Source organism: Peromyscus eremicus, chromosome X (genome assembly GCF_949786415.1).
Source record: "Peromyscus eremicus chromosome X, PerEre_H2_v1, whole genome shotgun sequence".
NCBI classification, from domain to species: Eukaryota; Metazoa; Chordata; class Mammalia; order Rodentia; family Cricetidae; genus Peromyscus; species Peromyscus eremicus.
In genome coordinates, this window is record NC_081439.1 from 115,981,267 (window position 1) to 116,000,761 (window position 19,495).

Below are 19,495 nucleotides of genomic sequence, written 5' to 3' on the forward strand. Positions count from 1 at the left end.
AGAACCATCTGGCTTTTTGTAACATACACTCAAATCAGAATAGGTGGTCTTTTCTGAGGTGAATGGTTTAATGCACTTATGTAAGAAAGACATGTCCTGGACAGTTTTTCAGATATATTTTGCTTCAATTTCAAGACTCAGATGAATCTGAAACTGAATATATTTGGTAACGAAGTGCCAGTGCAAATATCATTGTATGTAGTTGTAATACCAAGGTAACCCATGCACACACCGGCTTCAGGGGTCTAGTGAAGTGGCCCAGCAGACAGGGAGGCTTGCTGCCAACCAAGCCTGAAAACTTGAGTTTGAGCCCAGGAACTCAATGCTGGAAGAGAGAACCAACTCCTGCAAGTTGTCCTCTGACCTTCACATATGTGCTGTGGCATGTACATGCACAGCATGTATCCATCCATGCAAACACATATAAAAAATAAATGCTTTAGCAAAAGGGTCAGTCACTGCACTGGATAGTTATTCATTGATCTTTCTTACTGCAGGATTTTTGTTGTTGTTTCTATATTTAGTAAGGACTTTGTATGAAATAAATAGAAAATGACCTTGAAATTCTGCTTTTGAATAATTAGGAGCTAATGAATTATTGAGATAGGAGGAAGGAATGAAAAAGTGTGTAAAATAGTAACTAGTAACAATTCTACTTGGTAGAAAGACAAGGGGTTACAAGAGTACGTATTAAATATAGTGGAGGTTCAGTGGAGGAAAAGGCAGCTTCAGTTCGGCCCACCTGGGAAGGCTTTACAAAGGCAATAACACTTAAACTATGATTGGAAGGACACTTTACCACTATTGTGATCCTTTCTGTTCCCTTCTCGTCTCTTTTACAGCCTGGCTCAATCTGTTGTTGTTCCTCCCCTGGACATCTATCTTACCTTTTCACTGAATCCATTCTTTTTATTGCTTATAAATTACTCAGCTCTTCCTTTCTATTCCTAAGACTACCACTTTTCTTCCTTCCCTCCCTCCCTCTCTTCTTCCTCTCTTCCCTCCCTTCCTCTCTCCCTCCCTCTCTCCTTCCCCTCTTCTTCTTCTTCCTTTCCCCCCTTTTCACTCCTAGTGCTACCCAGAGCACTGGACATGCTAGGCTAGTGTCAATTCAAATCTTTATTTGTTTTTAAAACTTCATTACAAGTGTGTGTGTGTGTGTGTGTGTGTGTATGTTTATATATGTTTATTTATTTATTGAGTGTGTTCAAGGGCAAAAGTGTCCCATGGTGTGTGTACAGAGGTCAGAAGACAACAGGCAGGAACTAGTTCTGTTCTTCTCCCATGTGAATTCTGGAGATCAAACTCAGGCTACCAGATTTCAAAGCAAGTGCCTTTATCCACTGAGTTGTCTCACAGGCCCAAATCTTTACTCTTTTTTTTTTTTTTTTGGTTTTTCGAGACAGGGTTTCTCTGTGTAGTTTTGGTGCCTGTCCTGGATCTTGCTCTGTAGACTGAGCTGACCTCGAACTCATAGAGATCTGCCTGACTCTGCCTCCCGGGTGCTGGGATTGAAGGCATGAGCCACTGACAGCCCGGCAATCTTTACTCATTTTTAATTGGTTCTTTTCTCCACTCCCCTTGCCCACAATCTTCCATTCTTAGTCCCTGTGGTGGTTTGAATGGGAATGGCCCGCATAGACTCACGTGTTTAAATGCTTGGCCCATAGAGAGTGTGGCCTTGTTGGAGTAGGTGTGACTTTGTTGGAGGAAGTGTGTCAGTGTAGGGTGGGCTTTAAGTTCAAGCTACACCCAATGTGGGACACAGTTGCTTCTTCTGCCTGTGGATCCAGATAGAGAACTCACAGCTCCTTCTCCAGCAGCATGTCTTCCTATACACTGCTATGTTCCCTGCCATGATGATAATGAACTAAACCTCTGAAACTGTAAGCCAGCCCAATTAAATGTATTCCTTTATAAGAGCTGCCTTGTCCTGGTGTCTCTTCACAGCAATAGAAACCACAAGACAGCCCCCTAGTGCTGGGATTTCAGCCACGTGCCACAATTCCTATCTACTAGTTTCTTTTGTTTTTTTCTTTTCTGTTATTTACTTTTTTTTTTTTTGAGGTAGAGTCTCTTGTCACCCAGGCTAGCCTTGAACTTGCCATGTGTCTAAGGATGACCCTGAATTTCTCACTCTTCTGCCTCTATTTCCCAAGTGCTAGGATTCCAGGTATTCACTATTGCACTTGGCTTTATGCAGTGCTGGGGATCGAAGGAGCTTTGTGTTTGCTAGGCAAGTGCTCTAAAATTGAGATGCATAACCAGTCCTACCTTGTTTCTTTCTTGTCACATTTTGAAAATTTTTTATGTATATAAGTGATTTCTCTGACATAGAATTCATAACAATTTCTTGTAGTGCTTGTCTTTTGTATAGCAAAAGACATGAACATGGATGTGTCCTGTTTATCAATGCTTTCTTTTATAGATGTGCTTTTTATTTTGTATGAATTATAATACTTTTATTTTTTTTATTTTTTATTTTATTTTTTTTGCAGAACTGGGAATTAAAACCAAAACCTTGTACATGCAAGGCAGGTGCTTTTCTATTGAGATCTTTCCCCGGGCTGATTTGAATTTGTTTTGTTTTGTTGAGACATGGTCTCACTTCTATGTGGCCCTTGCTGGGCTGGAACTTGCTATGTATGTCCAGTTGGCCTCATGTTTGTAACAACCCCTCCCTCCTCTCCCAAGTACTGAGATTTGAAGCACCACACCCAGCTTTTGTTCCACTTTCTAGGTTTCAAATTTTTTACTGCTTCTTTTGCATTATCACTATTGAGTTTTTAATTTATTCATTTTTTGTTTGTTTTTGAGACAAGGTCTTGCTATGTTACCCTGGCCAGACTCAAACTTGAGTCAATCTTCTTGTCTCAGTTTCGCAAGTACTGAAATTACATATGTGCATCACCACATTGAGCATCTTTTTGTTTTCTGAATGTTCTTTTAAAATATAGCTTGTCAGGGACAGAAAAATGTATTACTGACACAGCAATTACTTAGCATGTATATTTTGCTACTTTTCTATTGCTGTCATAAAACATGAACAAGGCAACTTATAGGAAGGACAAAGTTTTGTTTGCTTTTGCTTTTGCTTTTGCTGATGATCCCACAGGGAGAGTCTACAGTGATAAGGAGGGATGGAGATGGGTGCCTGGAGCAGGAAACTGAGAGATCACATCTTCAACCACAAGCACAAAAGCAGAGGGAGAACAAACTTGAAGTAGGCTAAAGCTATACATTCTCAAAGCCCTCTCCAGTGATGTATTAAACAGAGGCTTTTCTCTGTCCTGCCCCATCCCATAGCCATTTCCAAATAATCACTCAGAGGCTTATATTACTTATGTTTGGCCATGTAGCTCAGGCTTATTACTAACTAGCTCTTATATTTAAATTAACCCATATTTCTCATCTATGCTTTGTCACATGGTTTGTGGCTTGTTACCTCAGTTTTTACATGTTTTGCTTCCTCGTTGGCTGGCTGGTGTCTGTCCCGACTCTACCCTTCTTACTCTCCATCTTCAATTTGATTGTACCACCTAACCTTATTCTGCCTTGGCATTGGCCATACAGCTTTATTATCAACCAGTGAGAACAACACATATTCACAGCATACAGAAAGACCATCCCACAGCAGACATGCATCTTCTAGCAAGGTCATACCTCCTAAAAGTGCTATAACATCCCCAAACATCACCACCAACTGGGGGCCAAATGTTGAAGCACCTTAGCCTACAGGGTACATTTCTCTCTCATACACACACTCAAACATCTTGTCTGTGTCTCATGGGTTAAGATACTAATGAGCTAACTGCATATTCTTTTTGATGGATAGTGTCATTTCTTTTAAGTTTACTTTCCCTTCTGAAAATTGTTTTTAGCTTCTATTTTTCATGTCTTCTTCAAAGGCCTAACAACTGCTGATATTTATGTATATGTATGTATGCATATTTATATATATGTATATGTGGGAATATTCCGGCATAATGGCACATGTCACAATCCCAGCGTTTAGGAGACTGAGACAGGAGGATCACCTCAAGTTTGAGGCCAGCATATTCTATATCAGGAGGTCTTGGCCAGGCTGGGTTACATAGGGAGATCCTGTTAAATGTGTGGGAATAAAATAATAAACACTACCAATATAGAGAGACATGTGGAGACTCAGAACTTCTCTGTGAGTTGAACCAGACACTCTAGTTTCTAGTTTCTGTTTTGTCTTAATTTACTCTGTGTGTGTGTGTGTGTGTGTGTGTGTGTGTGTGTGTGTGTGTGTGTTTTATATGTGCATGTGTAGAGTCCAGAGGAGGTCATTGAGTATCTTGCTTCTATCATGCGTCACTTTATTCTTTTCTTTCTTTTTTCTGGAAACCTCTTAGGACATTATCTTTAGGGTTTAAATGTGTGTCTGGTCACTTTTCCAAGAGATGTATTTTCTAGTCTCCTGTCTGAGGAGTTACTATCTGATGATTAGTCTTCTAAGAGATATGTGGGAGGAAAAAAAGTGTCTAAACCTGCAAAGGTTAGTGTGCATTTGGCTACTTAAATATTTCTGAGTATAGTAGCCAATTATTTTGCCCTGTCTGGTGTTCTCTAGCCCAGAGAAGAAGCCTCCAAATATCTGCTGTGAGGGAGGGAGGTGATAGAAGTATCTACTTCTCAAAAGAATTTCACAAAATTCTCTTCCTTTAGTCACTTCCCACCTCTTCCTGTTACTCATAGAATACCTGCTGTTATCGGTTTCTGACCCTTTTATGGGCTCTGTAGTGTGAATTGTTTTTTTTCTCACATTTCTCACTGCCAGCATGGGTTCTTACATCTTTTTTTATTTTCCATTTCCTGCTTTCCTGTTCTTTTTACTTGTGTAAAAATGCTTTTTTAAAATTTTATTTTATATGCATGTCTGTATGCCTGTGTGTTAGTATGCACATGTGAATGCTGTCATGTGCACTAGCCAGAAGACAGTGTCAGATTTCCAGAATCTAGGGTTCTAGGCAGTTGTGAGCTGCCAGATGGATGTGGATTCTAGGAACCAAAGTTGGGTCCTCTTGAAGAACAGGAATCACTTCTCTTTTTTTTCCTGTTCCATTTTTACATTTTTTTTATTATTTGTGTGTTTGTATGCATATGCACATGAGTACACACACACACCTGTGTAAATGATGTGTGTGTGTGTGAAAATGTGGGTATGCATGTGCACATGAGTACATGCACACACCTGTGTAAATGATGTGTGTGTGTGAGAAAGTGTGGGTATGCATGTTCACATGAGTACATGCACACACCTGTGTAAATGATATATGTGTGTGAAAGTGTGGGTATGCATATGCCACAGCATGAGTGTGGTCAGAGGAAAACTTTTGGGAGTCAGTTCTCTCTTTCCAGTGTGGGATCCAGGGACTGACTTGGGTCATCAGGCTTGTGCAGCAGCCACTTTTACTGGAGGAGTCATTGGTCCTTTAGTTTCTTTTTTGAGGCAAAGTCTTACTTACTATGGGCAGCTCAGACTTGATTAGCGCTCACGCTGTGCAGACTGGCTTGTCTGGAGTTTCTTACTATTTATTAGTGAGACACATTCTCATTTGGTAGCCCTGGCTGGCTCTGAACTAGCTATGTAAACCAGGTTGGCCTCAAGCTTGCGAGTATCTTCATATCTCTGCCTCCCAAGTTGTGGCCTTACAGGTATGCTACACCATATCCAGTTCAGGAAGCACTATTAACTGCTAAGCATCTCTACATTCCCCAAACAAATGATTTAAAATTTTTGTCTTTGGTATCTATCGAGAATTTGATGCATAGATACAATGTATTTTGATGATATCCATTCCTTTCTTCCTTCCAACTTCTCCCAGATTTCCCACATCACCCTCCCAAGGTCATACCGTCTCTTTCTCTTTATAACCCACTGATTACAGTTAGTGTTGAATGTATGTATCTGAGTGTAGGGCCATCCATGGGAACATGGGCAGTATTTAGGCCCAAGCAGTATCGTTCAAGTCACTGTACTACACAATGCTGCTTATGCATGTGTGATCACTAAATTCTTACAGGTTTTATATTAATTATGAATTAATTTGCCAAATGTCATTTTATGTTAGGTTTTTAGTATATTTCTTTAAATAGATCTTTAAAATAGATCTTTTGGAACTCCTATTTGTTCTTTTCCTTGCCCACCTTTTGTGTTCCTATATCACTTATCTTCCCTCTCCAAGCATTTTTGTTATTTTAATTTTGTGTATGTACATGGAAACAGCATGTAAGCCTCTGCACTACAGGTGTGCAGTGCGTACAGAGGCCAGAAAAGGGCATCAGAGCCCTTGGAACTGGAATTACAGCTGGTTGTTAGCTTCCATGTGGGTGCTGGATATCAAACCTAGGTCCTCTGGAAGAGCAGCCAGTGCTCTTAAATGCCAAGCTATTTCCCTGCATTTTCATTTTTTATGTTCCATTCCCTTTAGTATTTTCAGGTTTTGTCTTCTTTTCAGAAAAACAGTTTATATTTGTTTGTTTTTTAATGCTGAGAACACTCAAGCTCTTATATATGCTAGGCAAATACTCTATTGCTGAGATAGAGCACGATCTTGTAAAACATTCTCTTAACTCCCTTCTTTTTGCCCTCCTGGAGAATGAATATGAACCTACCTCTTAGTTAAGTCCTTGTTTCTTGGTTCCTTTCCCTTCTCTTCTTCAAAATGTTCTGCTCCTATCATTCCTCCTCTACTCTTGGCACTTCTCTCTTTAAGTTATGGCATTAATTTACATTTAACATAATACTAATCAGGATTGACACTTGTTATTTTGTTATTTTCTATGTATCTTGTAATTCATCTCTGTTCCTTCCCTTCCTTACATGAAAGAAAACATACTTGTCTTGTGGGACAGGCTTTTTCACTTAACATGTTGAACTTCAGTTCCACCCATTTTCCTGCCAATCTAATTTTACGTTTCTTTATGGCTGGATAAAATACCACACTTTTCTTCATTCATCTTCTTATGAGTACGTGGGGGTGATTGTATAGTTTGGTTCCTATGCATAGTGCTACACATAGCAAAACTGTAACCCTAAAAATGGTTTTAAAGATAGGAAAAATAGAAAAGTATATGAACATCTCCATTGTCATTGTTAGTAGGATTAGCTGGTCTTTTGCTTTAATTTTGTATGTTATATGTCAGTTGAATATTTGGCAAAGATTTTGTTCCATTCTGCAGACTGTTGCTTCCTTGTGTTGATTGTTTCTTTTACTGTGCAGAAGCATTTTAATTTTATGTAATCCCATTTATCAAATTTTGTTACTGTTTTCTGAGCTTTTGGAGTCCTATTCTTTATAAATCTTGAATCAGTTCCCCCTATATTGCCCTGTAGAACACTCAGAGTTTTAGGTCTTTTATGAGTCAATTTTTCTATGAGTTGAGATATAAATATAGTTTCTGTTTTCTACACAGTACTGGAAAAGAGAATGCAGTTTTAAATTCATAAACCAGATATGGTATATGCAGATTATAAGCATCATAAAGTACTAGAATTCTTATCTCAAAATATTCTAATTTGAAAGAGAATTTCAGTTTCTCAATTTATAAATGGATTTAGATTTATATGCAATAAGGCTATATGCTAGTAAAGCTTTTCCTCTATGTAACCTTAAAAGTGATAAATATTAGGCTAAAAGTATAAATCAATGATAAAATAGCGATTGACTAGCGTATACAAGATCCTGGGTTAAGGCCTAGCACTGCAGAAGAAAACATAAAGTGATAGGCAAGGAAGAAGCAACATGATTTGATAGGTATATTTTGAGACATTAAACTGGAAGAAAGCTTGAATTGTAACATTCAGTGCTGGTTGAGTGACTTTGGTAAGTCCCATAGCTTCTCTGAATATCCATTTCCTTGCCTGTAGTAACCATGCTGCAATGTTGTTTGGAGAAATAAATGAACTGATGGACTATGGAATTGTTTTTTGAGCTGTAAAATGTTTTGTCCTTTTCTAGTTTCTTAGCTCCCTCTGTTCATTATTTTGCCCTAGTATTTCTCATGTTGCATTGTAATTTATTTGTCTTTGACTATCACTAGGTTATCTTTTTTTAGAAGCAAGTTTTTTTTGTTTATCTATCTGTGAACATCAGTAGATACTTTATGAATATGTAAATAACTGTTTCACGTGAAAGGTGGACCCAGGTGACTCAAGTTTAACTCTAGATATTCTGCTTATCATGCTATTAAAAGTTTAGAAATAGTAAGGTTGACATAGGAAGAAATTTTCAGGATGCGAAAACATGATGTTGCAGAATAGTTATAGATTTATTTAACCTCATATTAATATTCTAGAGCATACTTCCTAAAGGAAAATTGTTGAGATGGTTTAATTGAGTTTATGTCTAAGAAACGAGGTTATGATTTGTCAAGTGAGAAGTAATTTTCTGGTTAAGGAATGATAACAGCTGAAATGAATCTCAAAAGTAGGAAATTTGGCAAAGGACTATTATGGCTAAACAAATTCATTAGAGCAGAAAGGTATTAAAAGTGTTTTGAGGAGTATGGTTAAATCATGGAAAACCAGTCTTCCTTATAAGGTACAAAACATTTTAAAGATGTGAAGTAGAGGTTTTGTTATTGTTTGAGAGAAATTGAAGTTGTATTTACAGGACAATATAACCATTTAAAGAGTAGATAGATATACCTACTGAAAGCACATTGCTATAAAAGATCTTAAATGCAAGCAGGGGTGAGGGATAGTGAAGGACAAATAGTAAAATGAAAGAACAAATAGTAGAAATTAGTTTAAAAATAATGAAGTAACTTATAAATGAAAAAGAGAAAGTATCCAGTACAGTGTTCCTGAATAAGGCATTGAAAAGAGATAGCAAATATGAAGGCAACATTAGACTTCTAGTTTTTGGAATGGACCTTCAGAGAACTTAAAATAGAAGTTATTTCCTGAAAATAGAATCAATGTTTAACTGGTTGTGTATCATGGGGTGGCTACTAATACGTTCCCTCTCTCTGGTGATGGATATGATTGCTGGGAGAGTTCGGGGATAGTTACCTTATTATAGAGATGTTTTCAGAGGATGGTCAAAGGTAGACATTTGTCTCAAATAAGGTCCATAGAAAGAGCCTGTTATGAGCCTGGAGTGGTGGCACACGCCTTTAATTCCTGCCCTCTGGCTTATTCATCTATTTTTTTTTGTATGTGGTATTGTCCTCTTGTTATGTTTTTGCTCTTCTGTTGTGCTGTTTTTTAAGACATTTTATCAGATCCATCTCTTAACCATTTTATTGAGGTTTTAATTTCTCTTGTCATATTTTTAACTCCCAAGAGCTCTTTTATTATCTCAAAAGTCCTTAAAATTTCCTCTTCTTGTTTTATGGTTGTAATATAGCTGCTAATTGCTCCAAGGATGCCTTATGATAGATTTTTGAAATCATTCTCCTGAGTTTGAAGGCTTCTTCACAAGAAGTCTTCTGCTGAGGTGGGGGAAGGGAAGTTATTGGGCTGTGACTAGTGGGAACGGTAATTTGTAGGTTTCTTAACTTCTTAACTTCTTAGGCTGACTTTCAAAGTCTCTTCTATGCACTCACTCTTAGAGAAGGACTTGGCCTCTGAGCATTCCTCAGCCTTTTTGAAGCTCTCAATATAAATACTGTTGCCTCTCAGCTTTCCCTGTTGTGAGGTTGGATGGCAGCTTTCTCCTATTATTGACTTAGTTACTATTTTTCCAGCCACTATCTAGAGCTAAAATTTGTTCCAAAGTTTTTCTTCCCTATATCTCTAAACTTTTGCAATTGTGGCCTCTTATAATTCCTTTACTATAATTTTATCAGGGTTTTAAAAAGGAAGCAGATTCAAATACATGATGAGTTCAATATGCTATCTTTAGTCAGACTCTAGTTAGTTAGGTCTTTATATCTTTTATGGCAATCCCTTTTATGTGTTAACTACCACATTATACAGACTCTATTTTTGGCTCCTTTGTTTTGTCATCTTTTCCCATAGGTTGACTCCCCCAACCAATGTACATATACATTAATCTTCCTGAGAAATTGCATTTAATTGTAACAAATTGGAGTTTAAACCTCTTCAGCTCATTTTTTATTTTTATTTTTGAGCAGGGCAAACATAGATTAAGGAAAAGTGAGAAAGAACTCTTGAAAGTAGGATGGTCTTTAAACGGGATTAATACCTCTTTAGTTCATCCTGGATTTTGATGGAATAAAGTCTGTTTTCCTCAATGCTCAGAGACTTCCATAAGTTACTCTCTGTCTATACTTTTTCAACTTGTTTTTTGGGTATTCTAAAACAATCACAGTCATCCCCACACTGACCCTTACTCTTATCAGTACACAAATTTATCTGGAACAAACAGAGACACAATTAATATTGCCTGGTGATGTAGCTAGTTCATTTGACAGTTGTTATGTTGATTTTGAGTGCATCATACAGCCTATTTCAGTCTAGGTTCCAAAAGTCTGTTTTCCATATATGTTGTTTCTTCATTGGGTTCATTATATTGTATATTGATATATTAATCTATACCTTATCTGCTAGATTTTGAAGATATAAAGATGACAGGATCTATAAATCATGTCCTGTAACAAATTACTGTTGCATGAGAGCATGTTTAAGTCTCAGCTCAAGGACCAATTTGTGCATTGTGATGTAGTATGTTTCTAGGGTTTAACATTGTAACTAACTATTCTCACCAAAAGAATGTTCTGATATTTGCATTAAATATGTTTATGACATTTTCCTGGAAGTATATTGTGTAATGATATTCTCCAACCCCCCTTTCCTCAGAATTATCTTCACTGATATCTTTATTATGAATCTAAGTCTTTGGATGGAAGGTTCATCAGCTGCTGTATCCTTTGGTACTTTGATAAGTGTCTTTGCAGTGTGCTTTGGTGTTTCAACACCACTAACATTTTTGGGAGTGTACTTCGGGAAAAAGGAAGAGGTAAACTTTCAGAACACTGCTTTTGACTTTTGAGTGATGCTTGAAATATTTCACTGTGTATATGCTATATATAAAATACAAAAATACCACTGAAAACAACATTATAATAATTTTTGAACTGAAGATTTAAAGATAAGTAAAAGACAGTAGCATTTTAGAAGATACCGTTTAATATACTTCCCATACCATAGGGCATTTGCATTTCTTTTTATCTCTCATGAACAAAATTAAAAGAACATAGTATAAAAAAGCTAACATAAACTACTTTGGAAAGTAAATGTTTTCATAGTGGGGGAAGAGAGCAAAGATACAATTGAGAAATGGGATGTTCAGTTACAGATTTGAAGTTAGCCTAATTCTATGTATAGGAGAAAAGGAACAGATGCTCCCAAAAGACTAAATGTGGCCATTCTACAAGAGGACTGCAGAAAACTAGTTTGAGGTTGCAGGGGGAAAGTAAAACAAACAAACAAACAACAACAACAACAACAACAACAAACCCCGATGAAATGGGAAATGGAGTTCTATAGAAAGTAGGAAAAAGAAAAAAACTGAACACTGTTGACAGATTCATTGATAAATTTATTTAAAAGGTAAATTTTTAGGTAAATTTGGAGGGAGCTTTTAAACATATCTATTTCATATTAGAATAATCACAAGTAAATCTTGTCAAATATCTCCTTTGGAATGTATTTGGAAAGGTAAATACCCAGGGCTGCAGGTGTAGATCAGTTGATAGAGGGCTTAGCTACCATGAAGGAAGTCCTGGGTTCAATCCCTAGCAAAAATGGGGTTTGGTGACACATGTCTGTGTGTAAATCATCACACCTGATTTCAAATGATAATATTTGTTATATCAAATAAATTATACTTCTGTTATATCAAATAAAATAGACTTTAAAAATCATTTTACCTGTTACTTTTTATACTTTTATGTAACTACTAAATCCTTAAAAACTATATATAAAAATGTATCACATTCCTGTTTACAGTACACTTTTATCGCATGGTGGTGATCTAGTCCTAGCCCACATGACATTCATGTGCTGTTCAGGTTCAAGCTTGTGTATTGTATTATCATTGTGACTGTGAATTTGTTTCATTCACTCCTATTGTTGCTTCATGTATTTTTAAACAGTTTCAGTTTCCAGTTAAAACACAAGAGACTTCTCGTGCGAGTCCCAAAAGGAATTTCTTTAAAAAACCAACCATTACCATTATACTCAGTAGTCTCTTACCCTTTGGCTGTATTTTTCTCCAACTTTCTTACATTCTAAGCCATATTTGGTGAGTATCACATTTCAATAAACTCAAGTTTAGTTTAATACATAATGTTAGTGCATATTTATACAGTAATAGTTCAGGACTTGTGTATGATGTTCAAAGATAAAATCAAGGAAGATGTATAATGGGTACCAAATAAAATTAAATCAATAAGTTCTAATCTTCTATAGCACAGTAGATTGGCTTTAGTTTATAGTAATATACATATTTTATAATGACTAGAAGTTTTGTGTTGGTAGGATTGAACATAGGGCTTTCTTCATGCCAAGTAAGAACCTTGACACTGAGTTACATTCCTAAACCTGAGTTTTAGTTTTGTTGATTAACTTTTTATATTTCAAAGAGGTTAAATTGTATAATATTTCATCTATCTTTACTGTGTTCAGGAAATAACAGTTTGACCTAGGGTAATTTCCTTGGGAACAGATATAATTTACAACTTTTTAACATGACTCTTATGGAATTCTCTATAAAGACTTACTTTAAAAAATTAATAACCAGGGGTGGGGCCTGGAACAATGGCTCAGCAGTTAAAAGTACTTGCTGCTCCTCAAGAGGACCCAGTTCAGTTCCCAGCACCCATGTCAGGTGACTCACAACTTCTTGTAACTCCAGTTCTAGTAGATCTGACAGACTCTGCTAGCCTCTGTGGGCACACACACACACACACACACACACACACACACACACACACACACACACACACCAGACATCCACATAAATAAAAAAATAGAGTTCAGTGATATTGCTCAGTAAGTGTGGGTATTGCTGCCAAGCCTGACCACCTGTTTGATCCACGGAGCTCACACTGTGGAGGGAGTGAATTGACTCTCACAAATAATCCTGTGACATCCATACATGCGCAGTGGAATTCATGCACACACACACACACATACACACACACAAAGACACACACAAACACACACAAATGGAAATTTAAAAATTACCCTCTTGGTAAGCTGTTTTACATGACTTAGAGAAGCTGATCTCTAACTGAAATTTGTGGGAGGTCAGGGTTCTGGAAACCCTATAGTGGAAGGTCAGGGGTGTGGAACCCCTAGGGTGGTAGATCAGGGGTCTGGAAACCCTAGGGTGGGAGGTCAGGGGTATGGAAACCCTAGGGTAGGAGGTCAGGGGTCTGAAAATCCTAGGGTGGGAGGTCAGGGATCTAGAAATCCTAGGGTGGGAGGTCAGGGGTCTGGAAATCCTAGGGTGGGAGGTCAGGGGTCTGGAAATCCTAGGGTGGGAGGTCAGGGATCTGAAACACCTAGGGTGGGAGGTCAGAGGTCTGGAAACCCTAGGGTATGGGAGGTCAGAGGTCTGGAAACCCTAGGGTGTGGGAGGTCAGGGGTCTGGATAACCTAGGGTAGGAGGCACCTCAATATGGAAACCCTAGGGTGGGAGGTCAGGGGTCTGGATAACCTAGGGTAGGAGGCACCTCAATATGGAAACCCTAGGGTGGGAGGTCAGGGGTCTGGATAACCTAGGGTAGGAGGCACCTAAATATGGAAAGGGGAAATCTGATTTTTATGTTTTCATATTGGCCTTCCAAAGAAATATTTATGTAGAATTCCTCTGCTAAAATCAATGTGAAGATAATGTGGCTTAGGAGTTTTCATGTGTACTGAGCTATACATAGTTTTTTTCTGTTTTCCTCCTGTCAGCTATTTGTTCTGGTATCAGAATGCTTGTTACTTATACCATTTTATTTGCTACCTTTTATAATCTGTTGTGCTTTAAGAATTATAATAATGTTATGGCTATATGTATTTGCAAAATAAGTAATTTGCTTTCTGTTTAAAAGCATGATAGCTGGAGCTGGGTTGTAGCTTAGTAGGAGAGTACTTGCTTAGGGTGCACAAGGCCCTAGATTCTATCCCCAACACTGGAAAGAAGAAAAGCCAGCTCTATGTGATAGCAAATGCCTGGAACCCCTGCCATTCCAGCAGTTTGTGAGGCTGAAGGAGGAAGAGCTTGAAGACGAGTCTGGCCTACATATAGCAAGAACCTGCCTCCAAAATTATGTGCAAGAGCTTTATGACATCTCTTTCATTTGCTCCATATTTCCCCTTTCTTTTTTTTTTTTTCAAGGTAGGGTTTCTTTGTGTAGTTTTAGCTGTCCTGTAACTAGTTCTGTAGGAAATCACAGGTCCACCTGCCTCTGCCTCCTGTGTGCTGAGATTAAAGGCATGTGCCACCATGCTGGCTTTACTCCTATCTTACTTTCTGGTTCTTAACTGGATTTAGAAACTGGCCAGCTACCATATTTCTATGGAGAGGTTTGGAGATGGACAAAGGTAAGGAGAAGTAAAAAGCCAGTGCTGGAGTAACAGTGGTTGAGAGCACTTGTTGCTCTTCCAGAAGTCCTGAATTTTGTTTCCAGCACCCACATTAGACAGCCCATAGCTGCTTGTAAGTCCAGCTCCACTGGGTCTAATTGCCTCTTTCGGTCTGTGCACACACATGTGCGCACACATACACAAGAAATATCTTTTAAAAACATTAGTTTTAAAAAAAGAAGTAAAATGCAGTAACTGTGTTTTTTTTATATAGGTTTTTTTTTTTTAAACCATAATAGTCTTTCAAACAAACCTATTCTGGAACTTGCTCTCTAGACCAGGCGGGCATCCAACTCAGAGATACTCCTGACTCTGCCTCCCAAGAGCTGGGATTAAACAAATCTTTTAAGTCCTTGAAAATTAGATTTAGTCATGTCCAGTCTAAGGACTTACTTTTGAACTAGTATTGTGACAAACTGGTTTGAAAGGTAAGCAGGAGAACCTGAGACTGTCAGTTGATTATACAGCTCAGTGGAAGAGTGCCGAGGCCCTAGGTTCAACTTCAGAAGAAAATTTGTCTAAAAAGGTGTCAAAATGAGAATCAGAATTTTCTGCATTGAAAAGAGTGTGTACAACTTGTACATGTTTATTAATTATAGAACAGTTCTCCCTAACCCTGCTCCTTATCCTCACATTGAGATATATATTTCATATTATACTTAAAATGAAGTATTTATTAATTTAATGGTTTTCTCAATATTCTCAGCTTTAAAAATTAATCATAGCTAATTAATTAATAATTATACTAGAGACTGAAACTAGGGCTTTATGTGTTCAAAGCAGGTGCTCCATCACTGAGTTTTATCCACAGCCCTCTTTTTTACTTTTACTTTTGAGACAGCCTCACTAAATTACATAAACTGCTCTTGAATTTGTAATCCTCCTATCTCTGCTTCCTGAGTAACTGAGATTTTAGGCATATACCTGGATGTTTGGCTTCAGGATGCTTTTAAAAATGTAATCAGCTCAGCTTTATAATAATAAAAGTAGTCATTTATTTCTTTTGGTTTATCATAAATACAACCAACATACATATTTTTAAAAGATGCATGCTTGAAAGATTAGTTAATAGAATTTTATGTGACATACTATGAAGACGTATTTGAAGAGGCGTCTTTAGAGTTTCAAAGGCAAGGACATATTTGAGTCTGTCATTTTCTAATATATAATGTATTTAGTGGCATTTATAGCATTTACAAATCTTTCATATCTAAAATGACAATTTAAATGTGTGTAGAGATATTGATGAGTGTCAAGTAAGAACTTAGTTATGTAAACAGATAAACATGGGTAAGTGGCTGTACTTGTATCTAGAGAAGATGGGACTAAAATCTGAAACTATGTTAGTAAGAGATTAGTTTTACTACTATGTGGATGGATGGAGGCTTGGAATACAAAGTTTAAAGGCTGGCCAGCTATGGTGGTGCACACCTTTAATCCCAGCACTTGGGAGGCAGAAGCAGGCAGATCTCTATGAGCCTGCTCCACATAGTGAGTTCCAAGACAACCAGAGTTATATAGAGAGACCCTATTTCAGAGAGGGAGAGGAGACCGGGAGGGGCAAGGAAGCAGGGGTGGCGGGAGAGAAGAAAAAAATCAAAGAATTGTGTGATAGTCTTTTGTATAGATTTGGACTAATCTTTTTCTATGTAATATTAAAAATTTAAATCTTGTGCTTATTTTTAGGTCTCCTCATATGTACTACCTGTTTGCCTTCCTTTTCTTATCCTTTTTGATTATTCTGATTTCCTGTTCAGAAGTTACAGTTCTGCTATGCTATTTTCGGCTGTGTGCTGAGGTAAAGACATAGATATTAATGTTACTTAAGTGTTCTAAACTTACATTATTGGAAGTAGAGTGTGTGCTCAGAAGGGTATTGAAATAAATAGTAACTTTATGATTTTTACTACTTGAAATAAGTTTTATATTATACTTTCTTAATGATATATTCTGACTTTGATGTAGCTACTGAGTGCTACTTTTGATGCAAGATTAAAAAAGAAAGCAATTTCTCTTTGTGTGGTTTCTATAATTTCTGCTTGTTATTCAGTTAACATTGAAAAAATATGGCATTTGAGGGGTTGGTTTGAGTTTAAAAATATGGTGGTAGGTGACTAATTTTAGTTTAGACATGTAAAAGACCTAGTATAGTGATTAAAAAAATAATTAAAGGTTTCTTTGGAGCATCAGCCAGGATTGAATTTTGTGGAATTGAGGTTCCTGTTGCAGGTCCTTTTTGCTTCTTCTAATATATTACTGTAAATAGTTCTTTTTATTTCATCCTCATTTTTTCTCTTTGATAATACTTGAGTGACTGGTGGTGTAGTAAACTGTTGTTTATTTTCTGTTTCTCTTTTTAAAATGACTTTCTTTCTTTCTTTGTTTCTTTGTTTCTTTCTTTGTTTCTTTCTTTGTTTCTTTCTTTGTTTCTTTCTTTCTTTCTTTCTTTCTTTCTTTCTTTCTTTCTTTCTTTCTTTCTTTCTTTCTTTCTTTATATTTGTTTGGTGTGTGTGTGTATGTGTGTGTGTATACCCTTTTAATTGCTAAGACATCTCTCTAGCCTTACATTGTTTCAGGGTTAGCACTAGGGTTAGGTCAAATTTCATAAATCATCATCTTATTGTAGTTAAATGTCAGTGTCTGAAGGTTACAAGGAATAGTTAAGAGAATGATTATAATACTTGTTGCTTTGTAGCATTTTGTTCTTGAGCTATAGATATAAAATATATAATTAAAAATGTATTGTACTTAGCTACTGATAAATTCTCTGGTGCATTTTATCACAAAGAGAATGTGTAACAATCACTAATGAGCCTAAAGAAACAAGCATATTGTGGGTATATTTTTATTTCTTAGAAGATATTTGGAGCATCTTAAACCTCAATAATTAAATAGAAGAACTCATGGTACCAAACATCAGCAAACATGGTAAAGTTTATTACAGAGAAAAGACACACGTCACAGTGAGTAAGGGAAAAAGACATAGTTCATGGGGCATGACAAGACCAGGCTGCATATTGATCTCAGTCATGTCCCCCACGGATCCTGAATTTAGCCAGTGAAAGAAAATTCTACTGGCTTTAAGGTCCATCTTAAATTTCTATAGTACTTTTTCTTGTATCTGACCTAAGGCACTACTAGACATAGTATAACATTTTTTAAATAATGGGTTTCATTGTGACCTTTTTTTCTATCTTTAATTTTTTAGATTATAATTACAACATTTCTCCTTTCCCTTTCCTCCCTGAATACCCTGCCATTTACCTCTCCTTGTTTTCTTTCAAATTTGTAGCCTCTTTTTTTTTTTTTTTTCCGAGACAGGGTTTCTCTGTGTAGCTTTGTGCCTTTCCTGGAACTCACTTGGTAGCCCAGGCTGGCCTCGAACTCACAGAGATCCACCTGTCTCTGCCTCTCGAGTGCTGGGATTAAAGGCGTGAGCCACCACCGCCCGGCTATAGCCTCTTTTTAAAATTGTTTTTGCATGCATATATATGTATGTATGTATGTATGTATGTATGTATGTATGTACATATAAATCCTTTAACCTAACCTGCTCAGTCTGTATAATGTTATTTGTACGCATGTTTTCAGAGCTAACCATTTGGTATGAAATAACCAATTGGTGCACTCTTCCTGGGGAAAGACTGTTTCCCCCATTCTTAGTGTTTCTTAGTTGTCTTTGTGTAGGGTTGAGGCCTCATGGGCTCCCCTCCCCTATCCACCTTGGCATGTCTATGAAACTTCTCTTTGCAACAGATGGAGAACACTACAGCAAATCACATCAATCAAAATACAGTTGTGGAGCCCAGTCCTAATAGATAACTCTACAAACACTCCTGTGCCCAAGGCTCAGCAAACACTGGGGAAGAGGCTGACAGAAAGATTGTAAAAGCCAGAGGATCAAGGAGTTTGCTGTGAGATTGTGTCTCCTAATAATGTCAGAAGCTTTACCCACAAAGCCTCACAACATGACTGCCCAATCATGAGCTTTTCCTTTATCTATATAATATATTTGTTCATATTTATGCCGTAACTCTTTCTTTTGTGCCTGCTCCACTCCTGTTGATATCCTTCTTCCCAACTAGTTCCCCTTTTACTGTCATATCTTTGCTTTTTGGTAACCCATAGAGATTAGTTAAGGTTTCTTACAGGAGCATGGGTGAGGGATTATTTATATTACCAGTGGTTATACCACTGAAGAAAATACCTCTCCATTTTCTAGCAATCTTTAACTTCATTTATATACTTGGGGAGGGTGGGAACTTGTGATCCCTTCCCTTCTGTGATAAAATGTTAATAGTCCCAGTGTTGTACATGTCTGTAAGACGAATTGCTAAATGGTCTTATTAATAAAAAACCTGGATCCAGATATTGGGGTCAAAGCTGGAAGATCAGAGAAACAGAACAAGCCACAGCCAACCTCACCTTACCAACTCCTCAGCCTCCAGAGCGAGACTTCCTGTTTACTCATGCCTTATATACCTTTCTGTGCCCTGCCATCTTCCTTCCTTCCTAGTGCTTAAAGGCATGTGTGCTTCCCAAATACTTGGTATCTAAGGTATGAGATCTTAAGTGCTGGGATTAAACGTGTGTGCCACCACTGCCTGGCTCTGTTTCCAGTGTGGCCTTAAAATCACAGAGATCTAGATGGATTTCTGCCTCTCAGAGTGATAGGATTAAAGGTGTGTGCCACCATGCCTGTTTGGTGGCTAGCTCTATTCTCTGATCCTCAGATAAGTTTTATTGGGGTGCACAAATAAAATATCACCACATTTCCCCTTTTTTGTATAAAATAAAAAATTATAACTACTATAAGAAAAACTACAATAAATACAATAACTATATACAATATATACAGGCAATAAATACATCAACAATGTCTAGTCCATTTGCATTTGACAAATTCAGCAAAAATAC

General features: G+C 37.2%; 1 protein-coding gene across 1 annotated transcript in view; it reads left to right on the forward strand.

Annotated features, from left to right (window-relative positions):
- The window catches only part of LOC131899607 (transmembrane 9 superfamily member 2-like), a 77,855-nt gene that overhangs the window by 36,509 nt on the left and 21,851 nt on the right, over nucleotides 1-19,495 (forward strand). Inside the window, exons 13-15 of the mRNA XM_059251110.1 lie at nucleotides 10,796-10,955; nucleotides 12,094-12,242; nucleotides 16,265-16,376. Coding sequence (XP_059107093.1) covers nucleotides 10,796-10,955; nucleotides 12,094-12,242; nucleotides 16,265-16,376 — 421 coding nt within the window. The remainder of the gene's footprint in view (nucleotides 1-10,795; nucleotides 10,956-12,093; nucleotides 12,243-16,264; nucleotides 16,377-19,495) is intronic.